General features: G+C 44.2%; 1 protein-coding gene across 1 annotated transcript in view; it reads left to right on the forward strand.

Moving 5' to 3' along the window:
* Positions 1-15,349, forward strand: part of wwc3 (WWC family member 3) — a 93,368-nt gene that overhangs the window by 51,786 nt on the left and 26,233 nt on the right. The window contains 7 exon segments of the mRNA XM_080769665.1: positions 1,031-1,050; positions 1,198-1,223; positions 1,225-1,342; positions 1,989-2,062; positions 5,890-6,138; positions 7,321-7,410; positions 10,076-10,346. Of these exon segments, the coding sequence (XP_080625791.1) occupies positions 1,031-1,050; positions 1,198-1,223; positions 1,225-1,342; positions 1,989-2,062; positions 5,890-6,138; positions 7,321-7,410; positions 10,076-10,346 (848 nt within the window).

Here is a 15,349-nt window from a genome sequence, read left to right on the forward strand (position 1 = left end):
GGATCTCATCCAGGTAGAGAGAGAGAGAGAGAGAGAGAGAGAGGCAGGATCTCATCCAGGTAGAGAGAGAGAGAGAGAGACGACCGAGAGAGGCAGGATCTCATCCAGGTAGAGAGAGAGAGAGAGAGAGAGAGAGAGGCAGGATCTCATCCAGGTAGAGAGAGAGAGAGAGAGAGAGAGAGGCAGGATCTCATCCAGGTAGAGAGAGAGAGAGAGAGAGAGAGAGAGAGAGAGAGGCAGGATCTCATCCAGGTAGAGAGAGAGAGAGAGAGAGAGAGGCAGGATCTCATCCAGGTAGAGAGAGAGAGAGAGAGAGAGAGAGAGGCAGGATCTCATCCAGGTAGAGAGAGAGAGAGAGAGAGAGAGAGAGAGGCAGGATCTCATCCAGGTAGAGAGAGAGAGAGAGAGAGAGAGAGAGAGGCAGGATCTCATCCAGGTAGAGAGAGAGAGAGAGAGAGAGAGAGAGAGGCAGGATCTCATCCAGGTAGAGAGAGAGAGAGAGAGAGAGAGAGAGAGAGGCAGGATCTCATCCAGGTAGAGAGAGAGAGAGAGAGAGAGAGAGAGAGAGGCAGGATCTCATCCAGGTAGAGAGAGAGAGAGAGAGAGAGAGAGAGAGAGAGAGAGAGGCAGGATCTCATCCAGGTAGAGAGAGAGAGAGAGAGAGAGAGAGAGAGAGAGAGAGAGAGAGAGAGAGAGAGAGAGAGAGAGAGAGAGGCAGGATCTCATCCAGGTAGAGAGAGAGAGAGAGAGAGAGAGAGAGAGAGAGAGAGGCAGGATCTCATCCAGGTAGAGAGAGAGAGAGAGAGAGAGAGAGGCAGGATCTCATCCAGGTAGAGAGAGAGAGAGAGAGAGAGAGAGAGAGAGAGAGAGAGAGAGAGAGGCAGGATCTCATCCAGGTAGAGAGAGAGAGAGAGAGAGAGAGAGAGGCAGGATCTCATCCAGGTAGAGAGACATAGAGAGAGAGTGAGAGAGAGAGAGAGGATCTCATACAGGTACGACCATAGAGTACCTTCCCCAACGAAAACGAAAGCAACGAGGATACTGGCCACCGTGAGCTGACAGGTGTAATAACCAAGCTCTGATTTTGGACCTGTTCAAGAGATTTATCAAATATAATAATATATATATATTTACTAGTATACTCGTATGGATGGCAGTGATGATGATGATGATGATGATGTGGTCTTTGTCCTACAGAGCCTGGCGAAGCTGACGGTGAACTTCCCAGAGCGGCCTGACCACGGGCGAGGGTCCCGTCAGCCCCGGTAGTCCGGGGGGAGACCCCGCGTGCCCCTTGCAGCAGTACTGTGACACCGGCTGTCAGACTGACATCATGGGAGAGGTACCCTGCTCTCTGTTGTGATGCTAACGTTGGCCTGCTCTCTGTTGTGATGCTAACTCACAACGCGGCACCGAGTGTTGCACTATATGAGCTTGTAGTCCTGCTATTTTTCAATAGCTAAAGTATAACACAATGCTTAAATCACCAAAAGGGGTTCCCGTCCTACGGTCTGAGGGTCCATTTTCACACCCTCAGAGTTAAACACTTCACTGAAAACATGAAAACACAGCATCATAAATACTTCTGTAGCATTGCGCCAGGCTCCAAACGGCTTTCCGCGTGCCTCCACGCCCCTCATGCGACATTGATCTGTGATCTTTTTTTTTTACATTTTCTTTAGCCAATATTACCCCCTATAGCATCGCGCCACAACCACTTTCGTCCAATTGGCTACGGCCGATCACGTGACACGTGCGTCGTCATGCACTGCAATTCATGTTCCGATTGGCTAAGTCCGATCACGTCACATGATGCAGTGAAACGGATGTTGGGTTACAGTTGCCCGATGGGGAAGCCGGACGACCGCTATCTAGTTCTATTCTATTCACAGTGTTTCACAATGTTTCCCTTTTGTTTTCATCTGTGTGCGAGACGATGACCTCTCTCTCTCTCTCTCTCTCTCTCTCTCTCTCCTCCTGGGTTTCAGTACGGCGGTCAGGAGCCCTCGCAGCTGGTGGACAAAGTGAAGCTCAACTGGCAGTACGAGGAGGCCAAGAAGAAGTACGTAACGTAACGTAACGCAACGCAACGGAGCAGAGGCTCCGGGTGTTTAATAATAATAATAATCTTTATTGTCCCGAAGGATATTTGTCTTCACAATCTGTTCAACAGTTCAACACCCACATCAAAAACAACACAGAGCACATAACACCAAGACAGTACTAAAAAACAAAACATGAGGTCCCCACAAGCTGTGTACAGAACCATCCTATCGGCGGGGCAGTTTGTTTAATGCCGCGATGGCTGAGGGGACAAAACTCCTACTAAAACGGACCTTTTTCCATGGCAAGGTTCTGTATCTTTGTCCAGATGGCATGAGGTTAAAGAAACGATACAGAGGATGGTCAGTGTCATTTGATATCGAGAGTGCTAGTCGTGGTGTCTATTTTATGGTGTTGTTCTAGAGCTGAGTGCTGTGTGAGAGGCTCTGGGCGTTTATGGTGTTGTAGTTGTTCTAGAGCTGAGCGCTGTGTGAGAGGCTCTGGGTGTTTATGGTGTTGTTCTAGAGCTGAGTGCTGTGTGAGAGGCTCTGGGTGTTTATGGTGTTGTAGTTGTTCTAGAGCTGAGCACTGTGTGTGAGGCTCTGGGTGTTTATGGTGTTGTAGTTGTTCTAGAGCTGAGCGCTGTGTGAGAGGCTCTGGGTGTTTATGGTGTTGTAGTTGTTCTAGAGCTGAGAGCTGTGTGAGAGGCTCTGGGTGTTTATGGTGTTGTTCTAGAGCTGAGTGCTGTGTGAGAGGCTCTGGGTGTTTATGGTGTTGTAGTTGTTCTAGAGCTGAGCGCTGTGTGAGAGGCTCTGGGTGGTTATGGTGTTGTAGTTGTTCTAGAGGTGAGTGCTGTGTGAGAGGCTCTGGGTGTTTATGGTGGTGTAGTTCTAGAGCTGAGCGCTGTGTGAGAGGCTCTGGGTGTTTATGGTGGTGTTGTTCTAGAGCTGAGCGCTGTGTGAGAGGCTCTGGGTGTTTATGGTGGTGTTGTTCTAGAGCTGAGCGCTGTGTGAGAGGCTCTGGGTGTTTATGGTGTTGTAGTTGTTCTAGAGCTGAGTGCTGTGTGAGAGGCTCTGGGTGTTTATGGTGTTGTAGTTGTTCTAGAGCTGAGTGCTGTGTGAGAGGCTCTGGGTGTTTATGGTGTTGTTGTTCTAGAGCTGAGCGCTGTGTGAGAGGCTCTGGGTGTTTATGGTGTTGTTGTACCAGAGTTGTAAATGGTGCATTTATATAGCGCCTTTATCCAAGGCGCTTTACATATAGATTGTGCATTTTACGTTCACCCATTCATGCACCGATTGCGGCGGAACGGAAGCCATGCAAGGTATACCAACCAGCACATCGGGAGCAATCTGGGGTTCAGTGTCGTGGACACTTCGACATGTAGACAGGAGGAGGAGGAGCCGGGATTCGAACCGGCGCCGACCCATGGATCATTGGACGACCTGCTCTACCTCCTGAGCCACAGTCGCCCCAGTGTTGTGTGAGGCTCTGGGTGTTTGTGTTGTTCTGTGTTGTGGTGCAGAGGGCACTGCACTGCAGGCACACTTTTTTGCGTCAAGAGATGGCATAAAAAAAAACGCCTTGTCGAAACAGCTGGTGGACGGTAGGTAATGACACTACTACTAGTGCACGGCTTCAACTTGTGACACGCGCAAAATAATTCAAACCTAGACGCTTTTCCCCACGCTACCCACCCAAGTTGAAGCTGCGCGCCATAGCGTCATTAATTAACCAATCCACCGGCTGTCTCTCTGGCTGTGTGTGTTTTGTTGTGCCGGGGTGTGTGTGTGTGTGTGTGTGTGTGTGTGTGTGTGTGTGTGTGTGTGTGTGTGTGTGTGTGTGTGTGTGTGTGTGTGTGTGTGTGTGTGTGTGTGTGTGTGTGTGTGTGTGTGTGTGTGTGTGTGTGTGTGTGTGTGTGTGTGTGTGTGTGTGTGTGTGTGTGTGTGTGTGTGTGTGTGTGTGTGTGTGTGTGTGTGTGTGTGTGTGTGTGTGTGTGTGTGTGTGTGTGTGTGTGTTGTGTCAGAGCGGAGCAGTGTGACACAGCAGGCATTCGGCCCGGGGCCGGGCCATGACTCAGCGGCCCGTGGCGGCCCGCCGTTCCAGAGGGGGGGAGGGGAGGGGAGGCGGGGGGAGGTGTCCCCATTAGTATTTAGCGCTACCAGAGCGCTGTCTGTCTGGTCAGCGGAATGATCCCGGTGGTGGTGGTGGTGGTGGTGGCATTCCTGCCCCTCTGGCCACGTGCTGACAGAGAGAGAGAGAGAGAGAGAGAGAGAGTTGGCACGGTACAGTAATTTATACAGAATCCAGAACCAAAACGCCAACAACAGATTGCAATCGCAAACGCATCCATCCAGCCTCCCGCTCTATCTCTCTCTCTCTCTCTCTCTCTCTCTCACTTGCGCCGGTGGTGATGATGACTGCGCCAAACTGCACAAAATAGAGTGGATATTGCACTTTCGATGGGGGTGGGTCCACCCCCCACCCCCCCTCCCTTCCAGAGAGGGTCCCACCACGTGCACGTGGCTGGTACACAGAAGCCTTTTTGCATGCATATGACTTTCAGCTGTGAGTGAGTGAGTGAGTAAGGGGCCGAGCTGCCGCGGAGCAGGGGTTATTACACTGGATCCACGCAGGCTTTTTTTTACAAGGTCGCGGTTACCATGGAGACGACGCGGTATAGCAGCCACGCCAGGCATGACATCAGGGAGGGGAGGGGTGTACAGGAGAGGAGGGGGGGGAGGGGGAGAGGGAGAAGAAACAGAGTGAGAGGAGAGGAGAGAGGGGAGACCTGTGGAAACTTGCATGCTCCGTAGCTGAGTCACTGGGGTCTGAAAAACCCCGACACACATAAACACAGTTATTTCATTCTAAAGCGTTGCTGTTTAACCCATTCTGAACGGGAACCCATTTTGGTGTTAGCATCATGTCGTGCTTTAGCTATTGAAAAATAGCAGATCTACAAGCTCATAGCGCGCCACCGAGTGGCGTGCTACGAGCTTGTAGGTCTGCTATTTTTTGAAAAATCGAAGAACGACTGACATTTTTAGAATCTGATCTCAGGTCAGAATGGGTTAATCAGACCAGTGTGTGTCCAGTGGAAACCTTGTATGAATCTGATCTCAGGTCAGAATGGGTTAAGCCAAAGGGCTTCGGTCGGCCGGTCGGTCGGGTCGCTGCCGTCTGTGAGGGCCGGCCGGCCCGGTGGGTCTAAATAATGTCCTGCTCATATTATAGCCTTACATCACATCACACACCTGCTTCTGTCAGCGCCCCGGCACCGAACCTCCGCGTCCCGCCGCGTCCCGCCCTGTCCATAGCCCGTCTTCACAAAATGTGATGAAGGTTCATCGCATTTTGGGCAAAGTCAAATTTAGCCCAAGGAGTGTTTTTTCATGCCAAACTAATGCTTGGAATGTGTTGTGTTCAGAATCATGAGACATTTTTTTTGCATATTAATTACATTTCTGTTTCTGTTGTACACAAAGAAATTCCACAGAACAGATATGACAAATATACAAAGATATAACTGACACATATTATACAAAGAAAATGACTGACATATGAATTAACTTTATACATAATAATAATAATAATAATAATAATAAAGTTAATCTACAAGCTTGTAAATTTTTTTGGTGGTTGAAAATATGATTATTAGCTTTGGGGGGGAAGATAAATCATTGTGTTGAAAATATCGTGAAAAATCGTATCGTGAACCTCATATCGTGACACGTATCGTATCGTGAGTTGAGTGTATCGTTACATGCCTAATACCGTTACATGCCTATACCGCCTGACCGTCCGTATCGTCTCTGTCCCGCCCCGGTCCCGTCCGGTCCCATCCAGGGTCCAGAGCATCCAGCACCAGCTGGCCCAGCTGGACAGCGAGAGCTGGTCGGGCCGCGCGGAGGCGGACCGCGACCGCGACTTCCTGCACCTCCTGCGCGAGAAGGAGGCGCTGCTGCAGGAGGTGACGCTGGTGAGCGGGACGACGTGTCCGCCCGACATGCTCCAGCAGCTGGAGGAGAGGAGGCGGGGCCTGGAGGAGGAGGTGCAGCGGGCGCACACCTCCCAGAGCCAGGGAGCCAATCAGAGGTAACCATCATCCCCTTTTAGACCACGCCTCCCAGAGCCAGGGAGCCAATCAGAGGTAACCGTTCCCCCTTTTTAGACCACACCTCCCAGAGCCAGGGAGCCAATCAGAGGTAACCATCCCCCCCTTTTAGACCACGCCTCCCAGAGCCAGGGAGCCAATCAGAGGTAACCATCCCCCTTTTTAGACCAATAGCCAATCACAGGTAGGCCACCATTAGCACACGCCTCCCAGAGCCAGGTATAGCCAATCACAGGTAGGCCTGTCAGCCACACCAAAATAGCTTCTACAACTGGTTCCGTTCTTCATATTTATTTTATACGACATCTGCATCTTCCAAACTGAATAGTGACTGACACGCCCACTTTGGTTCCCACTTAAAACACAATCAGCACCGGGATTCCTTCAAAGTAAGAGCTCTGGGGTGCCGAAAAGACATGGCCGCTTTTACTCTGAAAGCCACCCCCCGAAAACAATCCGGGAAAAAAAAGTGAGAAACTGTTTGCTTTACTTTGCTATAGCTTACATTGCTATCGTTTTAATTCATACCATATATGATCCAGAAAGCGTTCATATTTTGAGGGAGAGGCAGATGAGGAGCAGAGATGAAGAGCAAACATATCCATACTTAGGGACATAGGGACTCAAAAAAGAAAACTAAGATTTTCAAAAATGGCAGATCTACAAGATCATATCGCGGCACGAAGTGACGCTTCTATGAGCTTTCATATCTGCTTTTTGAAATCTAACCAAATTGTCTTTGAACACTGCATGACCACCATGAATACTGTATTCTGTGTGTTACGATCAGCTTATCTGTGGAGGTAACTGGAAGTCTCTGCAGGGTGGGATCCATCCAGGCACCCTCATGCCCACATCCAGCCTGTTAGATGCAGACAGTAAAACCTTAGTGATATGGAACTGACGCACCGCGCTGTTACACAGACACAGAAGGCCTACACACACACACACACACACACACACACACACACACACACACACACACACACACACACACACACACACACACACACACACACACACACACACACACACACACACACACACACACACACACAGAGGGAGACATGATGCTTCTTCCCATCAGGAGAGAGAACGGAACAACAAGCTGATGTTTTTTGGTGATAGTTGATCGTCGTGTTGTTGTTTTTTTCTCCTGTCAGGATCCTCCTTCAGGAGAAGAGAAACGTTCTACTGAGGCAACTGGAGGAAGCAACGCGCATCACCACCTACCTTCACACTCAGCTCAAGAGGTATTAATAATAATAATAATAATAATACATTTTATTCATAAGGCGCCTTTCAGGGCACTCAAGGTCGCCGTACAGGTTAAAAACAGTACAAGAAACACAGTTAAAGGCAGAACAACACTAGGGCACAGCTTGCAGCAGAAGACACAGAGGTCACACGGAGTCATATAGGCCTGCCTAAACAGGTGGGTTTTGAGGTGAGTTTGGAATATGGTGATATAGAGTCCATGTTTCTGATGTCAGAGGGGGGAGGGAGTTCCAGAGGTGAGGGGCAGAGCGGCTGAAGGCTCTTGAGCCCCATGGTGGAGAGACGGGCTGGGAGGACCTTCAGGGTGAGGGTAGCCCTGAAACATGACTGCCATGATGATTATCATGACAGTCATGACGTAACTGCACCCTGTTTTTGGCGTTCGCTGCATTTACAAGATTTCCGTATATAAACATTCAGATTTCAAATATAAAGTACTCACAATTTGTCCCACGGGTGTTAGTTAGTAGCAGCACCAGCGATTAGAATTGCTGCATCCCGCATTGTTTAATAAAAAGCATTTTTGTCCGAACGCCCCGGCTACTTTTTTCAAACGGGGTTCGTTTGGGAAATCCACAGTTGCACACCGGGAGCGCACTCGCCTATTAGTCTGTATTGGCAGGGCGGTCAGAGTACCTATATCGAACACACCGAGTGCCACCCTCCTCCCGACCGATAGGGGCGCGTATAGTTGAAAGCCAATGGGAAAATAACAGCTCGGATAAAAATGCTTTTTATTAAACAACGCGGGATGCAGAAATTCTAATCGCTGGTGCTGCTACTAACTAACACCCGTGGGACAAATTGTGAGTACTTTATATTTGAAATGCGAATGTTTATATATTTTAATTCTTTGTAAATGTAGCGTTCGCCAAAAAAAGGGTGCAGTTACTTCATGACTCTCGTATGAATACGAGAGTCATGAATCATGGCTAGGGTGAGGGAGGAGGCAGACCTGAGAGACCGGGGGGGATGTTGACGTGGACAAGGTCAGTCAGGTATGGGGGGGCGAGGTTATGAATGGCCTTGAATGTGTGGAGGAGAAGGATCTTGAAGTCGATACGGTATTTGATGGGGAGCCAGTGGAGTTGGTGTAAAACAGGGGTGAAGAGGTAACACTCTTCATCACCACCTATACCTTCACACTCAGCTCAAGGAGTAACACTCTTCATCACCACCTACCTTCACACTCAGCTCAAGGAGTAACACTCTTCCTAACCACTTGGGAACGGCCGATCCTTGCGTCGTGAACTTGTGGACCTGCTGTTGTCTGTGAAGGTCTGTCAGGTCGATGAGAACAGAATGACGACGTTGCGGATCAGTGCTTTGTCAAGCTTTGTTTCGGCAGGAAGAAATGTGTCCTCTGTCAGTGTGACGGAACCGATTCCAGTTCCTCAGTCTTGGACCGGGTTCCTCCGGTTCTGCCCAAACGATCACCATTACACCTTTAAGTAAACTCAAATAATTGCGATTAATGATTTTTATTGTTTTTGGCATTGGAAATTGGAACATTATGAATAGGAATTAAGTTTCTGTTTGCAATTTTTTTTTTTTATGTATAAATATCTGGAAGCCATTATGACAAAAATAATTGCGATTATCTCAAATAATTACGATTTAGATGATTAGGCTGAGTGGTCTGTCTGTCTCTCCCTCTCTATACGATAACATGTCCTAATTTTATTATTTTTATTATTTATACTGACCTTTTAGTGTAGAATAGATAAATAACAAAATGAAGGAAAAATAAAACCCAGGGGGTTTTTTGGGTCAGTTTTTATGATTTTGTTTTTGTCTCCTGGCAAAATACAAAGGTATTTAGTTGTTGCCTGTATTGTAGAGTTGTAAATACAAAGGTATTTAGTTGTTGCCTGTATTGTAGAGTTGTAAATACAAAGGTATTTAGTTGTTGTCTTTATTGTAGAGTTGTAAATACAAAGGTATTTAGTTGTCTGTATTGTAGAGTTGTAAATACAAAGGTATTTAGTTGTCTGTATTGTAGAGTTGTAAATACAAAGGTATTTAGTTGTCTGTATTGTAGAGTTGTAAATACAAAGGTATTTAGTTGTCTGTATTGTAGAGTTGTAAATACAAAGGTATTTAGTTGTCTGTATTGTAGAGTTGTAAATACAAAGGTATTTAGTTGTCTGTATTGTAGAGTTGTAAATACAAAGGTATTTAGTTGTCTGTATTGTAGAGTTGTAAATACAAAGGTATTTAGTTGTCTGTATTGTAGAGTTGTAAATACAAAGGTATTTAGTTGTCTGTATTGTAGAGTTGTAAATACAAAGGTATTTAGTTGTCTGTATTGTAGAGTTGTAAATACAAAGGTATTTAGTTGTCTGTATTGTAGAGTTGTAAATACAAAGGTATTTAGTTGTCTGTATTGTAGAGTTGTAAATACAAAGGTATTTAGTTGTTGTCTGTATTGTAGACTTGCTCCCCTTCCCCCAAGAGGACCACAACAGAAACAAGCCCAACTTTCTTGTGACTCTATCCTTTTGAAATATATTTTCAATTAAGTAATCAATCAATCTCTCTCTCTCCCCCCTCCCCCTCTCTCTCCTCCCTCCCTCTCTCTCTCTCCTCCCTCCCTCCCCCTCCCCCCATCTCCCCCCCCCCACCCTCCCTCCCCCCCAGCCTGTCGGCCAGCTCCCTGACCGTGTCGTCGAGTAGCAGCCGTGGCTCTCTGGCGTCCAGCCGAGGCTCCCTGGCGTCCAGCCGAGGCTCCCTGAGCTCCATCAGCTTCAGCGACATCTACGGCCCGCCGCAGTACGAGAGGCACGACCCCTCGTCCTCCTCGGGAGACCCCCACGACCCCGCCCACCTGCGCTACCTGCTGCCCCCGGACGCCCCGGGCGGGGGCTTCTGCCCCTCGGACCCCCTGCTCCTCGCCCAGGGAGGCATTAAGGTAGGCTGCCCTGATTCTTCATATCCATAAGAGTAGAAACCGCCCTGGACTTAGTGCCCTCAACGACTTAGTGCCCTCAACGACTTAGTGCCCTCAACGACTTAGTGCCCTCAAGGAGGACTTAGTGCCCTCAAGGAGGACTTAGTCCCCTCAAGCGATATTGACGTCAGACTTCGGTTGTCTCAGCGCTTTTACTCTGAAAGCCATGACCCGGAAACAATTACTAAAAAAAGTTGACTTTACATTGCTAGCTTACATTGCGATCATTTTAATTCATACGATATATGATCCAAAATAGCGTTCATATTTTACGGGAGAGACGGATGAGGAGCAGAAATGAAGCGCCAGCATATCAATTCATTCCTAACCACGGAGAGCGCCCTGGATTAGGAGATACGAGTCATTCTTTCCGCCGCGCTAACATGGGAGTCAATGACAAGCTAATAGTTGCACAGAGCGTTAGCATACGGCAGCCGAAAGGTGAACGGGCCAAAAAAAAAGAAGGAAAAATTCTGAATATTCTTATCTCGCCCCGTATCATTGAGGATGCGCTAGGACGTCCTCATACGTTCTTTGTACATCTCGGTTCGAATCCTTAATAGTCCAGTCATTATATGAAAAAACCTAGGACAAATTGCAATAGTAGCAAACTCAACTGATTTTGTATCCTCATTATGTCCTTAGTGAGGGAAAAAAAGTCCCAAGGAATCCCATCGTGGGAAAGTTTTGAAAACGACCTATATATATTCATATCGAAAAATGCCTGTTATAACATAGTGGTGAATGGGGTTCAAAATTTTACTTTTAGATATCACTATAAAAACTCACAAGCTGATTACACACACAAAGACAAGAAAAAAAGTTAATCACAACTTCATTGAATTATTCTGTTTACTCATGCAAATCACACATTATCTTATTTGATATGCACCAATTAGCATACACGCCAGAACTAATCAAAACATTCGATTAGCCCAGAAATGGGCTAGAATTGGTATGGTATGGTATGGTATATGGTACCGTATATGATATGGTATGGTATGGTATGGTATGGTATGGTGTGGTATGGTATATGATATGGTATGGTATGGTATGGTATGGTATGGTATGGTATGGTATGGTATGGTATGGTATGGTATGGTATGGTATGGTATGATAGGGTATGATAGGGTATGGTATGGTATATGATATGGTATATGATATGGTATGGTATGGTATGGTATGGTATGGTATGGTATGGTATGGTATGGTATGGTATGGTATGATAGGGTATGGTATGGTATGGTATGGTATGGTATGGTATGGTATGGTATATGGTATATGATATGGTATATGATATGGTATGGTATGGTATGATATGGTATGGTATGGTATGGTATGGTATGGTATGGTATGGTATGGTATGGTATGATATGATATGATATGATATGGTATGGTATATGGTATATGGTATATGGTATATGGTATATGGTATGGTATGGTATGATATGATATGGTATGGTATGGTATGATATGGTATGGTATGGTATGGTATGGTGTATCGTATGATATGGTATATGATATGGTATGGTATGGTATATGGTATATGTGATATGATATGGTATGGTATGGTATGGTATGGTATATGGTATATGATATGGTATGGTATGGTATGGTATGGTATGGGATATGATATGGTATGGTATGGTATGATATGGTATGATTATCATACCATATCATACCATACCATACCATATCATATCATATCATATACCATACCATACCATATCATATACCATATCATACGATACACCATACCATACCATATCATATCATACCATACCATATCATATCATACCATACCATATCATACCATACCATATCATACCATACCATATCATACCATACCATATCATATCATATACCATACCATACCATACCATACCATATCATATCATATCATATCATACCATATCATATCATATCATATCATATACCATACCATACCATACCATACCATACCATACCATACCATACCATACCATACCATACCATACCATACCATACCATACCATATCATATCATATCATATCATACCATATCATATCATATCATATCATATACCATACCATACCATACCATACCATACCATACCATACCATACCATACCATACCATACCATACCATACCATATCATACCATACCATACCATACCATACCATACCATACCATATCATACCATACCATACCATATCATACCATACCATACCATACCATATCATACCATATCATACCATATCATACCATACCATACCATACCATACCATACCATACCATATCATATATCATATACCATACCATACCATACCATACCATATCATACCATACCATACCATATCATACCATACCATACCATACCATATCATACCATATCATACCATATCATACCATACCATACCATACCATACCATACCATACCATATCATATATCATATACCATACCATACCATATCATACCATATCATACCATATCATACCATATCATACCATACCATACCATACCATACCATATCATATCATATCATACCATATCATATCATATCATATCATATACCATACCATACCATACCATACCATACCATACCATACCATACCATACCATACCATACCATACCATACCATACCATACCATACCATATCATATCATATCATATCATACCATATCATATCATATCATATCATATACCATACCATACCATACCATACCATACCATACCATACCATACCATACCATACCATACCATACCATACCATACCATACCATATCATATCATATCATATCATACCATATCATATCATATCATATCATATACCATACCATACCATACCATACCATACCATACCATACCATACCATATCATACCATACCATACCATACCATACCATACCATACCATATCATACCATACCATACCATATCATACCATACCATACCATACCATATCATACCATATCATACCATATCATACCATACCATACCATACCATACCATACCATACCATATCATATATCATATACCATACCATACCATATCATACCATATCATACCATATCATACCATACCATACCATACCATACCATACCATACCATACCATACCATATCATATATCATATACCATACCATATCATACCATACCATATCATACCATATCATATCATACCATACCATATCATACCATACCATATCATACCATACCATATCATACCATACCATACCATATCATATCATACCATACCATACCATACCATACCATACCATACCATATCATACCATACCATACCATATCATACCATATCATACCATATCATACCATACCATACCATACCATACCATACCATACCATATCATATATCATATACCATACCATATCATACCATACCATATCATATCATACCATACCATATCATATCATACCATACCATACCATATCATACCATACCATATCATACCATATCATACCATACCATACCATACCATACCATACCATATCATACCATACCATACCATACCATACCATATCATACCATACCATACCATACCATACCATATCATACCATACCATACCATATCATACCATACCATACCATACCATATCATACCATATCATACCATATCATACCATACCATACCATACCATACCATACCATACCATACCATATCATATATCATATACCATACCATATCATACCATACCATATCATACCATACCATATCATACCATACCATATCATACCATATCATACCATACCATACCATACCATACCATACCATACCATATCATACCATACCATACCATACCATACCATACCATACCATACCATACCATATCATACCATACCATACCATACCATACCATATCATACCATATCATACCATACCATATCATACCATACCATATCATACCATATCATACCATACCATACCATACCATACCATACCATACCATACCATACCATACCATACCATACCATACCATACCATACCATACCATATCATACCATACCATACCATACCATATCATATCATATCATATCATATCATACCATACCATACCATATCATATACCATATCATACTATGATATGGTCGTATGATATGGTATATGATATGGTATGGTATGGTATGATATGGTATGGTATGGTATGGTATGGTGTATCGTATGATATGGTATATGATATGGTATGGTATGATATGATATGATATGATATGGTATGGTATGGTATGGTATGGTATGGTATGGTATGGTATGGTATGGTATGGTATGGTATATGATATGGTATGGTATGATACCATATATGGTATGATATGGTATCATATGATGGTATGGTATGGCATACCATACCATACCATGGGCTAGAATGGGCAGAATTGCCCAGAAATGGGCAAATACACAGTTTTTATAATAGGCGGAAATTACATATTTGTACAGCATGCAAAACACTACATGATTCTTGCACAAAACTACATGGGCTTAACATAAATTTGGTATGTCTGTATAGGGGAGGCTTGTAGGTACCCATGTAACCCATTTCCATTAACATATATTGAGGTAGAAGGCCAAGGGACCATTTGAAAAATGGTGATGGCCATATTTCCCTCCCCAAAAAATCGTCTTAACTTTGAATAATTAGGTATGTAGCCCCCTTTCCAATGAGGTAACATGACATGGTTGGTCTCATTGGAAACCCGAGGTTGTCTAGAATCAAATGGTATCTTTACTTTTGAGCTACCTCAAAATTTGAACGCGTCACAATCTCTGAAACACAGTGTCGTCAGTGATCCTGCCAGCAATCAAGTAGGTGTCATAGGGGTAACAAAACATTGAAAAAAAAACACATTTCCCATGATGGGATTCCTTGGGACTTTTTTTCTCTCACTAAAGACATATTGAGGATACAAAATCAGTTGAGTTTGCTACTATTGCAATTTGTCCTAGGTTTAGCCTAATTCTGGCCTATAATGAC

This window comes from Protomyctophum bolini, assembly GCF_963924005.1.
Source record: "Protomyctophum bolini genome assembly, chromosome: 8".
Classification (NCBI taxonomy): domain Eukaryota; kingdom Metazoa; phylum Chordata; class Actinopteri; order Myctophiformes; family Myctophidae; genus Protomyctophum; species Protomyctophum bolini.